Here is a 13,858-nt window from a genome sequence, read left to right as displayed (position 1 = left end):
GGGGGTGTGAAGGAGCACAAATTAAGTAATGCAAATTACTTAATGCAAATTAAGTAAACAGACACAGTAAACCGTCTTTCCCAGTGGATGATGTCATGCCATTCATGAAAAAGATAATTTGAAGGAAAAAAGAAGAAAATGGCAAAAACATGGACTCTTTTCAATAAGTGGCAAAGAGTAAACCATGGAACTTAAAAGTATGTAGAAACTCTTTACTATTGTCCTATATGTTCTGAATAACCAAATCTCAATGTTGAAAAGATGTACCATTGCCTCAATGTGTTAATTAGAAATCCTGAACACCTATTTCTTATTTTGGTTTTACATTTATAAGTTTTTCTTTCCTTGTTCTCTGTCTCTGTCTCTCTCTGTCTCTCTCGCTCCATCTCTCTATCTCCCTCTGTCTCTGTCTCCGTCTGTCTGTCTCACCCCTCCCTACCTCCCTCTCTCTCTGTGTTTTAAATGGTACTGATGAGTTACATACATAACTTGCCTGAGTGAATAAAAGGAACAGCAGAACCAAAGAACATGGCTGACAGTTACCATAAATATATTAAACAAAATCTTTACCTTCGAACGAAGCATTATTTCTTCCAATATATTTTACTTTTCTAAGATTAAACTTTTTCTGTTATAACCATGCACATACACAAATCCATTTATGCCAAAGTGGGATCCTACTCCATCCTAGTAACTTCAACACCGTTAACTGGGTAATTACTTTGAAAATACTACTACAAATATTTTTAAATGGTGAATAACAATATTGAAAGTCTGGTCTGGAATCAAAGCAAGAATATAAAATAAAAGAGTGGGTGATTTGTCACAACATTATTGTGACAAATACAAAATCATTAATGTTTTTTAAATGCAACTATAAGAGAGCATTATAAACTAGGTAATACAGAATTTTTAAGCAAAAGCTAAGCATGAAAGTATCTTTTAATGTATTTTAAATATATAAATGGGAAGGATATTTTCATGCATAGATTTTTTGCAACAGTATCCAATAATAAAAGTGAAAAGAAACAGTTATGGTTCTATTACATAAATCAGCATTTTTCTGTGTTGGCAAAAAGCACAACTAAATAACCCAACAGAAAGAACGACATTAGGAAGACTGAGATGGCTAAAGGTTAAAATAATTTTCTTTTCTATTTTCTGTAACTAACACCTGATTCTTACTTTGGTTTTATATGAATAAGGTTTTTCTTGATCTTGTTCTTGTGTATATTTTTTAATGACAGTGATGATGTTACATATGTAACTTGCCTGAGTGAGAAATGAAAGGAACAGAACCAAAAGGATCTTCTGGAGGATGGTTATGTGGAGCAGAAAGTGGGTCTACATTCTTATCTGAGGATGCTCTCTCCTCGAGCCTATCTGCGAAAATAAGATGAAACAAAACAAAAAATAAAATAAAAACAAAATGAACTTTAATTTTTTAAGTGCTTTACAGTATAAATAAAAGTGAAAGTTAAACAAAAGAACAACCTTTTGAAAAATATTAGATTCAGAGTTCATTTTTATAAGTATTAGGGTATAGTCCTGAGTTTAAGATATATTTGTTGTTGCAAAGGCAAGCTTAAAAACATAACCTCAGGGCTAGTTTTCACTAAATACAATTAATTAATAATTTGGTTTAGTTTAATTAAATACCAGTTGTCTTCAACTTGTAACATATTGGACCTGAACTTAAAAACAGCTTACTAAACAGAGACATATTTGGCAACTTTCTCCATAAACACTTATGGGAAAAATATTGCAAATGGTCTTTCATTCACAAAATAAGTAAATCCTACTTCTCAAGAGCAATAAAAATAATTCACCACATTTCACTTTTTTGTTCATTTCTCATTATTTGTAATTATTAAACCACTTGCATACACAGAGATACGAAGATATCTTTCTACTAACTTAAACACCTTAATGACAGTTTATTTATTTATCCAACAACTATTTGAGCAACTATATTCTGTTTAGACATAGACACTGTTCTAGGCATAGGCAGGCAACATCAAACAAAACAAAGATTCTTGCCCTCATGGAGTTTACATGCTGGCATCGAAAATAAATAATAAGCAATGAGCAAATGTGAAATATATATGCAGTATGTTAAAAGCAAATAAAGCTATAGAGAAAAATGTAGCAGGGTAAAAAGAATAAAGGGATATTCTGATTGGATGGTTCTGGGATGGGTCCTGAGATTGTGCACTTCAATAAGCTCCCAGATGATGTGATAGTACTGGTCCAGGGGCATACTTTTGAGAAGGCAAAACTCTAGAGTCTACAATATCCTGAATATACTTAATTACTGCTAAGGACAACTAATTCTTTAAACACCTTTATGATATTGGATATAATTATCAGCTTTTATGGCTAAAATTAACTGCAAACTCCACCTGAAACTTAAGGTTGTTTAAATTTTTACTTAAAACTTTGCTGAAGCACTATTAAATATTTTGTTAAGGAAACACATCTGACGATTTATGCACAAACAAAACAAGAACTACTTTTCAAATCCAAAACTGCAATGGATAACAATGAAAATTTATTTTAGGTGTTCTTTTTCAAGATATTAACAGTATACTTAATTCAGGAAATCGGTAACAAATGTTGATTGTGCCATGAAAAAAAGTTTTTTATGTATTTTGTTGTCCAATGCCTATTAAAGATAAGTTAGTCTCAACATCATTATGAAAAAAATAAGGTTGAAGAATATATAACCAAGGGTTTTTACTTTATTGTGGTAGGAAGCCATAATCAAACTTTAAGGAGAGGCCTAAGAATCACTGAATCACACAGGTGGTTGCCAATGTCATCAGGCCCTGAATGCATTTATAGAGTAACTTTAAAATCAAGGATTGTTCCTTCTATCACAGTCCTCCTAGACTCCCGAATTCTTTCTTCTTCTCCCAAATTCTAGTGCACAAAAGAGTGAAGACAAAGGAAAAAGGGAGTGGTATAGGTACTTAGCATAAAACTTCCTTCTTAAACCATCCGCATCATAATTGCCAGGATTCCTATATAAAACATAGTTACCTGGGCCCTACCACAGACCTAATGAATCAGATTATCTGGGTAGGGGCTTGGAAATCCACATTTTAACATATTCTCCAGGTTTATAAACTACTGTACCAATGGTTTCCTTGAATTCTCATGCACTGGTGTATTATCTCCATCAATCTATGGTGGATGAATTCATAGTAAATGCATAAATAGTACCATGTATTTATGACAAAAGTACAAACATGATCATGCGGGAGTAAATTAATATTTTTTATATAGGGGGTTCCCATAATTAAAAATATGGAGACACTGTTCTATACAAAGTTCATTTATCTGCTTGTGACAGTAATTGGGATAAAGTCACTATAAAATTAATCATGTTCTCACTGTTCTACAAAACATAGAATCCATTTTTCCATGGAGGAGTTTAAAAAAAATCATTCCAATTTCCAAAGTTCACATGATATTCTGGGTCCCAGGGCACAAAATACAAAATAAATACACATATTACTATTTTAAATTTTCAGTTACTTATAAACAAAAACTAATGAAATAGTAAGTTACTTTTCAAATACATAGTCACCTCTAAAATGTATTTAAGTTCCATTTTCAAATAACTGGTTTCCTTTGCGTTAGAGAGAAACTTGAGTTTGATTTGTCCAATATAAGCTTACCTCTTCCCGCCTCCCCAAAAGAACTGTGTTGATGAATAAAGACAGTATCTTTTAAAGAATTTTAATTGATACAGATGGCAAAAATACAGGACTTAAAAATCCTAGAATCAAAGTATATTCCATAATATCAGGAAAAAATTAATTACTCTAAAAAGTTAATTCAGCAGCTTATATGAATAATGGCTTCAATGGCCAATAAATAAGGTTTAAAAGTACAGATTTCATCTGATACTTTTGAAACTGTTATTCTACACTGATGGAACAGTAACAGGTCTGTATTAGCTTAAAATGGTGAGACTTAATGTTTTACCAACTCTATATACAGATGTTTATATCTATTTAAATAATAAATCCACCATCAACAAGAAAATATTCCATTATTACTTTTCATTAACATGTAAAACAATTATTCAAACCAATGCAAGTTAAAATTTTTCCCAAAGCAAATACCTGCATTCTAATTAGTGTTTAATATATCAAATATATGACAATTAGATTTCTAAAGTTTACATACTAATCGGGATGCTTTGGTACAATAGACAATGAAAAATACACACTTAAACTTTTTAAAATGTGACCAGCTTTATTAATAATGCTCAATTCTGATTTAATGTTTTGGTCTTAAATAGAACAAGTGAAAAAATTCTGACCCATAAATAATATTCAGTTACATTGAAAGCAAAAGCAAGAAGAATTTGGCTTATTTTATATGTTAAATCCCTTTGCCAACTGGTATATGAAATCAACTGTTTTCTTAAAGATCATTAAAAACCAGTTTTTGTTACCAATTATTACTATATTGGAATTTCAGTATCTCAAAATATATGATTTTAAAATTACCCTCCGGATATTACACACAAATGAAGTATTTCTTCGACACCATAGCCTTTTTTCTTTTTCTCTTAATAAATAACCATGTATCGTTTTAAAAATAAAATCTGTAATAGGAATATATTATTCTGAACAATGATTACATGGGCAATGGCTATATTTTTAAGGGCCACACATAAAGGTATTCAGTTTCCCACTGGAAAGCATCTCATAAACCAAATATAAATTATTTTAGAAAGGACTTTGAAAACTGTTGATAAACAGCTGCCCGGAGAAAAAAAGGTGAATTTGATATTTCAAATGCATCAATACTTTATTATTTTGGGGGCATTGCTAAGGACAGAGGAACCAACCAGTAATGACCAACAATCAATTTTCATTACACTATTAATTTTCTAATGCAACTCTTAAGATTCTGGAAGAGGTCTTTTGCCCATCAGTGTAATTTCAACCTGACCTAGAAACCAGATCAAATATTAGATACCTTACTGCTTATGGGTGAAATAGAGATGACTGACTATTACAGTTAAGTAAAACTTTGTGAGGAATATATTACTGATTTCTTTATAAAGTTTATTAAAGATATTTCACCTCTCTTGAACCCCAATATTATGACTATCAATTATTAAGAGAAAAACATATCTTTCCATCCCCTTCCTTGCTGTTTCCTGTCACTTCTGCTGTCAATGTATTTGCTACAAAGCCCCTTCTAATTTTGTTTTTTACTTGCCAGCTAAGAAACCTGATAGTTCAAATTTTTCAATGCTGGTTAAACAGCAATAACCCATAAGCCAGCGCCTAAAGACTTACACAGAAAGTGAGAAAAGAAAAAGTGGCATTTTATTGAGTGCCCAGGCTCTTTAAAGACATTATTTCATTTAATTTTCTTACAACCCTACGAGGTAAGCATCATTATACTCAGTTTTTTTTAATGAGGAAGTGAGACAGCTGTTAAGTGACTTTACTGAGATTACGACCTAGTTAAAAGGCATTGTCAGGGATCAGAATTCATTCATCTTTGCTGGCGTTATCTGCCAATTTAAGTGCGTCAGCTTGTGACAGTGATTGTGATAGCTCAGAGACCATCTAGGCAGTTTTCCAAATGGATGAGTTGCTCCAAGTCTGACCTTCAGATAAAGTTCCTCCTGCACTTTCATTTGAAATATAACATCTTTCCATAACTGCAATGAAGTCTGAACTCTCTTTGCCATACATATGTGTGCACAAGTACATACACATATTACATATGTTATCTGACCTTGAAGTTTAAAAGCGAATAGCTGGTTAAGAATTTTACATGTTAAACCAAATTTTTATGAAGTTATGTATACATGGATATTTATATGCCATTCTTGCCTATGTGAAGTAAATAAAACTTTAGTGTCATTACAAATTCTAGGGAGCTCAGAATAACACATTTTTATAAGGTCAAAATAATGTGAACACTTTACCCATTCCATAAATTGATTTTTTTTTTAAAAGAGAATTTTTTACCCAAGGAGTAGAAAACACAGATTTAGCAAACCTTTGGTTACTGTCACAGTCAGAATACCATGAATATTTTAATTTTACTGTTTGCTTTAAAAATAATCCTATAAATTATAATGATCTAGTTACCCCCGTCTCCCTGCCATTCCCCCAAAAAGGATGCTTCATTTCCTTTTTTAAAACCTTGCTTTTCCAGCCACTCAACATAAATTATAGGAAAAATATCAAACAAAAAAGTTGTGGTTTAAAAAAAGAATTTTAATAAAAAGATGTAAGATTGGTTTTACCAAAGTTAACAGACCTTTATTAAAGGCTCAGAACTCATTTTTATATCTGCATTTAATCATCAAATTAACTTTTCATAATCAGATAACCAATATGTAAAGTACAAATTTAAATCTCAAACAACTATTCACATTAATTCAGGGCATTTAAAACTTCACATAAAATATATACCAGTTTGGAACAAAGCATTTCATCTAATAAATGTTCTCATAAGGCCAGTTACCTAAAATAAAATAGAAACTAGGGACTATAACTAGGGACTATTAAGACCTTCTTTTCACATGTAAAAATGGGAAAAAACACTTGGATGTGCGTGCATGTATATGCATGCACACTGGCATGCGCGTGCGCACACACACACACACACGCTTTAGAAATCTGAAAACTATCTACATATTTCAGAAGCTTTTTCCTCCTACTTGGCAACCTCCTCAAAACACTCCGCACATCCTGTTTCCAAAAAAGAACTCTTCTAAAATATGTATGGTGAGGCTTGACAAATTAAGTAGTTTAAGAAAAGTAAAAACATTGAGATATCTGAGTTAAAGTGGAAAAGAATTTATTTAACTTTTGCCATATCAGGACAACAAAGCAGCCCTTTCGTGTCACCACTCAGTAAAGGGGCATCACAAAACATTAACATAATGTAGCAGCCCATGTTTTCTTTCAGGCACTTTCAAAGGGCATCTCAGACCCACAATATCTTCTATTGAGTGTACAAGAAAATAGAGCTGCAAAATGACTAGTAAGGCAAGATACTAATGTCTCCCTTTTTATTTGAACATTAATTTTCCAAGTTTTGGAGATATTCTGAATTTAACATTCGAAGATATGCAGTATTTAAGTGTTAGGAATCAGCATATTATCAGCAATCTTGGGTTTAATAACTACTATCAAGCAATTGAGTTCTACTGCACACAACATAGTTTGATAGCACATGTAAAAGAAGATGGCCTGATTTTGCCCTCAAATGCGCAAAAAGAATTTACTATTTACCCCCTGAAAACAGTCTTTGGCCTTGCTGAATAATCATAGAGCTGTTATTTTACTGGGAAGCAAAATAAGCCTTCAAGTGTCCCTTACTTGATCTTAGAAGGTCAAATTCTCTGTCCAACAGTTCTTCTTCTGTTAACTTAGAGAAATTATCCTCTCCAAAAGGATTCCACCCTGACATATCAGGTGGGTTACTGATGTTCTTCTGATGTGTAATATTTGCAACTGCCTCTTTATCAGCAACTGACCTATAGTAATAATTAAAAGAGGAAAAAGAAGCAAAAAACGTTAAAATTAAATTTTTCAAATGCCCTAGTTCATATTTTATAAATGCTTAGAGAAGGAGATCATTGTATTGTGATGGAGATAGCAGATAAGGACAGGGATTGAGAGGAAGACCACCTGGGATCTGAATAGCCTCTGTAAGGTCACTAGCTGTGTATCCTTGGGCAAATACCTTAACCTCGCTATGTCTCAGCCTCCTTATCTGTAAAACTGGAGTAACAGTATCTATAACTCATAAGATTACAGGGAAGATTAAATGATTTAATACACATAAAGTACAGAGAACAGTGTCTGGTAAAAAAAAAAAACAAATAGTAAGCACTCAATAAATATTAACTATTATTATCATAGTGAATAAGTCTTAAAGTAAAAATCAGTTGCATATCAAATTCCTAAAGAAGAATCTCAATTTTGCAAGTCTTGACTCATCCCCTTAAATTTACCTTCCCCATTGGGAGTTAACTGCTATTGCCACCACACAGGTCTTTAAAGGGAAGAGAGGGCAAAAGTTGCTCATTTAATCCCTTAATCTAAGCCCCCTCAAGGTAGCTGAGCCTAGGATGGAATGTTTAAAGACTTATTGAAAATTAGAGAAGAATAAACAGTAATTACTCAATAAGAAGATAGTCTTTTTTAGTAACCATAGCTTAGGTATCTTAATAATAAATATAATTCAGATTAGAACTCACTCTGGGAATGCATTGACTGCCAAAATCTAAGCCTGACTCCTGACAGGATTCCATCTCTAATTCCAAAACTATCTTCTACGATTTTCAAAACTAAGAAGAATGAGCATTACCCCTCCTGCCTGTCATGATCCCTTACAGAACTTTCTAATTCCCTATCTGATTTGTCCTCCACTTGTTCCTGGGATGAATTAATAGATTCTTCTTGGTAGACTGTAACTCAATTGGGGGGTGGGGGGGATGCCTTAACCTACAGTTTAAACAGGTGTGAAAATATGCCTACAAGTTCTCTGATACCCCACCCTTCAAAGAGTAGAACCAAATTCCCTGCCCTTGAATGTGGGCTAGATCTAGTGACTTGATTTTAACAAATGAAATAGGACAGAAGTGCCAGTGTCATAAGACTAGGCATAAAAGGCATCACAGATTCTTTCTTGCCCTTTCTTTTGGACCATTCATTCTTAGAGAAACCAGAATAAACGATTCCCTGTTCAAAACAGTCTATAGTTTTGCCAAAGAGAATAGACTATACTCAAGTGGCCCTTCAAAGAGATCCATGTGGCAGAGAACCGAAGCCTCCCTCTCCTGCCCAAAGCTATGAATAAGACATCTTATAAACAGATCTCCAGCACCAGCCAAGCCTTCAGCAGACTGCAACCGCAGCCAATATCTCAACTGTAACCTCGTGAGAGACCCTTCCCTGGACATAACTGTACAACTAAGCCACTCTTAAATTTCTGAGCTTGCAAAGAAAGTGTGTGAGATGTTTATCATTGTTTTAGGGCAACTTATTATGCAACAACAAATAACTAATACAACAGGGTGACTTGTATCATAAGAAGATCATGTGTATTTATATTTATTATTTGAATACAACATGGTATACTCTCTAATATTCATACTAAAGATATATTAACACAGTAGAGGGTAGAAATTTGAGCAGAAGACTGATTGGGAAATAAAAGGAAATAATCCTGCTAACCAAGACAGTGACCTTTTCCCTTTCCTTCTAAGAACTACTTGCTTTCTCATCTTCTACTCAAATGTCCCTTATATGTTTAGAGTCAAACATTTAACCCCAATTTTTACCTTCCACTGACATAGTCATAAGCAGGAATATTTGCTTACAAATCACCTTTTAAATTTTGTAAAAATTTAATATATAATCTTTTATATAAAGGTTGACATTAAATAGGAATAATAACAGCGAAGCAGCACCGAGGCGCCAAGTGAGGCTAAAGCAATGTTCCTGTGGGAAGTTCTGTGTTCCTAAGATCTATTTGCCCAGTGTATAATTGTTTCTACCCACCTAACCATCACCCCTTTCCTGCTCCATCTTCCCATTTGCCTCAATACACAGTGTCACATGAGTGGCATAAAAGAAGTCTTATACACTTTCACAGATACCCAACCCAATATTTCCCAAACTAGGGTATGCAATATATTTTTAATGATACTTTTTTTAATTTTAAAATTGCACAGAGATTAGAAAAGAATATTTAGCATATCACATAGTGAGTTCATGAACAGCATCAGTAGAGATGAGATTTAAGTAGACAATGCTACAGTAATTCACATGAGTTAGCAGTATCAGCACCTCGTGTGCTTATGTGTGCCTCCAATCTTTAGATACTCATCTTCCTCTACAACTAATCAGATGTTTAGGCAGTACATATACTGTGAAGTTCTAACATGAATTCTCTCACATTTCCGATTCATGACTGGCCAGTGACACAACTTTACTTCCAGAGGTTGGTAATCCTTTAAAATGCAAAGTGTAACAAAAGTATACATGCTGTATCAGAGATGACAGTTTAATATTTTTGCATTTTCCAACCACATACACAAGATAAAATCATTATTTTTTAACACTAGTTAACATCAACATTAAAAAAAAAAACAATTACCTAATTAATACAACAGTGTCATCAGTATCTTAAACAATATCAAGCAGAATATTCTATTTTTAATGAAGAATAAAACTATTCCATTCTTATCCCTAGGGAACTTATTTTCAGGTATGTCCTTTCTGTAAATTTATTAGATTGCTAGTGGTAGTTCATAAAGTATATTTTAGTGGCTTTAATTTGTTTATAACATATAATCTTATTTAACTTTATTATTCACAATACTACTATTAATTTATTAATAGTAGTATTGTGAATAATAAAGTTAAATAAGATTATTTGTTATAAACAATTTATTAATTTATTAAAGAAAAAAGTGCTATGTAGGATAATAAAAAAATTACAATTAGAGTAGGTAGATGACAAAGAAGTTGGCAAATACTGATCCAGATCTTTAAACCAGCCCTGCTCTCCACTTAGACATACTTGTCCTAATTCATGCACCTCAATTTTTTATTTAAGAAAGCACTTAAATAAATCAGTTTCTTTCCCCTTCCTCCCTCGCTACCCATCTATCTCTTTCTCCCTCTCTCCCTCTCTCTCCCTCAACCCCTCACATATACACAGAGGTTGAGAGGGATATATAGCAAACTGTATACTTTAATCCTCTCCTGACAAGCTCAGTGAACAAGTACACTGCTGCTGTTGCTGTTTCTCATGCTCAACTCCCAGCCAGAGCCTGCAGACACCTTTTCCCAGCTAATGTTTCACATCTTGAAACTGTGTTGGACAAGAACTTCTTTGGTGTTCCAGTCACCAAAGCTGTAACAGCTACCTCCTCCTACATATCTAAATATATTAGGAAATATTCATAATGGTCAATAGATTCTTAATTACAAAATCCTGAAACAGTCCCCATGTCAAATCTGTTTGAGAAAATTTGTATCACTGTTCTTTATTATAATATAATGCTTTCAATATGAATTAGCCATGTAAAACTCTACTAATCAACATATCTGAATAACCAAAATACAGTTTCCCAACTAACTATGTTATGGTAACAATAAGCTCGTTGTATCATATCTCAAAAAAGAACAAAATGATGCATTAAAAAAACTGTTACCTGTTTAAATTTAACCAAATTAGATATTTTTTATGAGTAGATGTTATCAAATTAATTAAAAATAACATCTAAGTTGAAAAAATTAACTTGTCTGAAAGGATTATTTTTTTAAACTACTAAAGTGGCTCGTAAGGATTTTGTTTCTACTTAAATTACAAATGTCTTAACATATAAGCCCATAATTCTCTTAACCTTAAATGCTGCTGGATGCTGCTAAGTCTTACCTGCAAACAGCAGTTAGCAAAATTAGCTAGCAGAAATGCAAGGAAGGATGGTGAAGTACAGGGGCCAGAGAGGACTCATAAGAGAAAAGGGGGAGCTCTACAGAAAGATGGACTCTACATTATTCAGAAGCCATTTAGGGACTCCACTCCACCATTACACCTACTTCTACAATAATTTCCTTTGCATTCACTGGAAAAATACTTGCCTATTGGCACTATAAGAGGAGTCCATTACGGTTCCAACCTGAGCCGGAAGTGAAGAAGTGTAGGAAACCAAAGCTGGTGAGAACTCTTGAGGGGAGGTAAGATATTCGGATGGTGCCTGTTGTGGAGACTGCTGATGTTGAGCTAGCATTTGCTGTTGCAAGAAAGCCTGCTGATACTGCTGCATCTGTAACAAGAAATGCTGTTATATAAAACAATGCTCAAAGTCACTAAAGCACTGTCAGCCTCACATCCATTCACTATGTTCCTTCTTTTCATACTGGCAACAAAATCATAAACTTGAAAAATAATTTATATTTGAAGGGGCAGCTCCCTACTAGAAAACTACAGCAAGATGAAAAATCTATTTAAGAAGTTGTGAAGCTAGGCTCACTTGGCAGGACTCAAAAATCCTCCTTTAAACACATTAAGAAAAAGACAATAGAGTAGTAAGTCTCTAGTATGGTGGTTACTATCAGAGAGGTCAAACTATTCTCTGAAGCAAATGCAATTTTCCTTTGAGTTTATTTTTTCTTTAACTGACATTTGCTAAGTGAAAGGGATGTATGACAAAAGATCATGGGTAATAGATCATTTCCCTTATATTACGAGATAAGAGAAAAATACTATCAGTCAGTTACAAGGTACCAAATTGCAGTGCTATAGTTCAGCCCAATTTAAACCTGCTTGAGAGTACATGACTGGCTTTGATAAAATACATGTAATTAACTCACTTGGATTGACTGAATTATTAAATTCTGAATAACGCCATTCACACTGTGAATTCTAATAGTATATTCAGAGAGAAATCTCTAGAAATTACATAACACTTACCATTGTAGGATACTGTGATGCAGAAGGTTGCGGCTGATATACCGAATGCATTAAAAATTGTTGCTGAAGTATTTGTTGCTGCTGCATTGCATGTTGATACTATAATGAGAAAGATAATTTCATCAATATTACTCATGCCTTTTTTTGTGCCAGTCTTTTTTTTTTAAGTATTGATCTTACTGTAACAATAATTTGGGTACTCAGTAGTCCAAATACCAATGTATTAGTCAGTAAGCAATTATTTGTCAGTAAATGGCTACACTTTACATGCGCTTATTGGAAATGGTATCAGAATTATCAGTGAAACATAACAGATTCAGCTAAAACCATTTCCAACATAGTTTAAGAATGTTGGAGGGAAAGCCTAAACTTAAACACATTTACCAGCTGATGAAGACCCTGAAGTGACTTGTGTCCTGGCCTCATTACAGTAAATTCCCACTCTCCTCTATCTCCCCCGCTTCAATAATATCTTCTAGTCATCCAAGGGCACCACCTACTTAACTACCCACCACTCTAGGTCTAACAGTCAAGAAAAGGAGGGAGACACCCATGAGAAGTGTCATACATGTAACTGGCTCAAAAATACTTCAGGAAATGATGAAACGATGATAGTGGCAGTCATTACATCAAAAACAGTTTAGTGAAACTAGAAATTTGCAGGTTGTGGTGAGGCAAAGGACAGAACAGAACTTATGGTCATTCTTTCTATGTCTCTCCTAACTCTATCACCCTTTACCATACACATACACACCAACCCAGGCAAAAAAAAAAAAAAAAAACTAAGACAATGCTACTTCTGAAAGCTTAATATCACCTTTCCAACAACAACGTAATTAGACTATGTATCTGAACTCAAACCATAAACTAAAACAAGATGATATTCATCATAAATTGCAGTGTTTATTCATAATGCCAAATGATTTGCTTCATAAAGTCATGATGTAAACTATTTCAATAGTGTTCTTAAGTACCTCACAGAATGCAAATAAAATACATATTCTTTGATAATCAGAAAACTGAGCAAAATGTTCACTTGGATCTAGAATTCAAGGTGCCTAGGTACAAAAGAGAATTCACTGATATTCAAAAGCTGCATGAATTTTCCCACACTACTTCCCTATCTAAAGTAACAAAAGAATTACCTGCTGCATATAAACATCCTGATGCTGCTGTTGCTGCTGGTGAGGATGGCGATGCTGTAAATGAAGTTGCTGCAATCTCCAGTCTCCCTGCTGTAGCTGCTGAAGAACTCTGTGCTGCTGTGGAGGCTGATGAAGGGGCCCCTGGCCTAACAAAATCTCAGGGCCGCTTCCAGGTCTAAGTGCTCCTAAAAGAGGTTTCCAAAAACTTCTATTAACATACTTACAAATTT

At 33.6% G+C, this 13,858-nt stretch overlaps 1 protein-coding gene across 2 annotated transcripts in view; it reads right to left on the bottom strand.

The window, feature by feature from the left end:
• Positions 1 to 13,858, bottom strand: part of BMP2K (BMP2 inducible kinase) — a 114,611-nt gene that overhangs the window by 18,935 nt on the left and 81,818 nt on the right. Inside the window, exons 11-15 of one of the 2 annotated variants that reach the window (XM_023530889.1) lie at positions 13,629 to 13,813; positions 12,484 to 12,582; positions 11,652 to 11,836; positions 7,371 to 7,528; positions 1,273 to 1,383 (exon numbers count right to left, since the gene is read on the bottom strand). In XM_023530889.1, coding sequence (XP_023386657.1) covers positions 1,273 to 1,383; positions 7,371 to 7,528; positions 11,652 to 11,836; positions 12,484 to 12,582; positions 13,629 to 13,813 — 738 coding nt within the window. The remainder of the gene's footprint in view (positions 1 to 1,272; positions 1,384 to 7,370; positions 7,529 to 11,651; positions 11,837 to 12,483; positions 12,583 to 13,628; positions 13,814 to 13,858) is intronic. The other variant, XM_023530890.1, reaches the window with a different exon arrangement.

The sequence above is a fragment of the Pteropus vampyrus genome, unplaced genomic scaffold, assembly GCF_000151845.1.
Source record: "Pteropus vampyrus isolate Shadow unplaced genomic scaffold, Pvam_2.0 Scaffold56, whole genome shotgun sequence".
In the NCBI taxonomy this organism is placed as follows: domain Eukaryota; kingdom Metazoa; phylum Chordata; class Mammalia; order Chiroptera; family Pteropodidae; genus Pteropus; species Pteropus vampyrus.
Note: the sequence above shows the minus strand (reverse complement) of the source record. Positions and strands in the feature narration are given on the sequence as shown.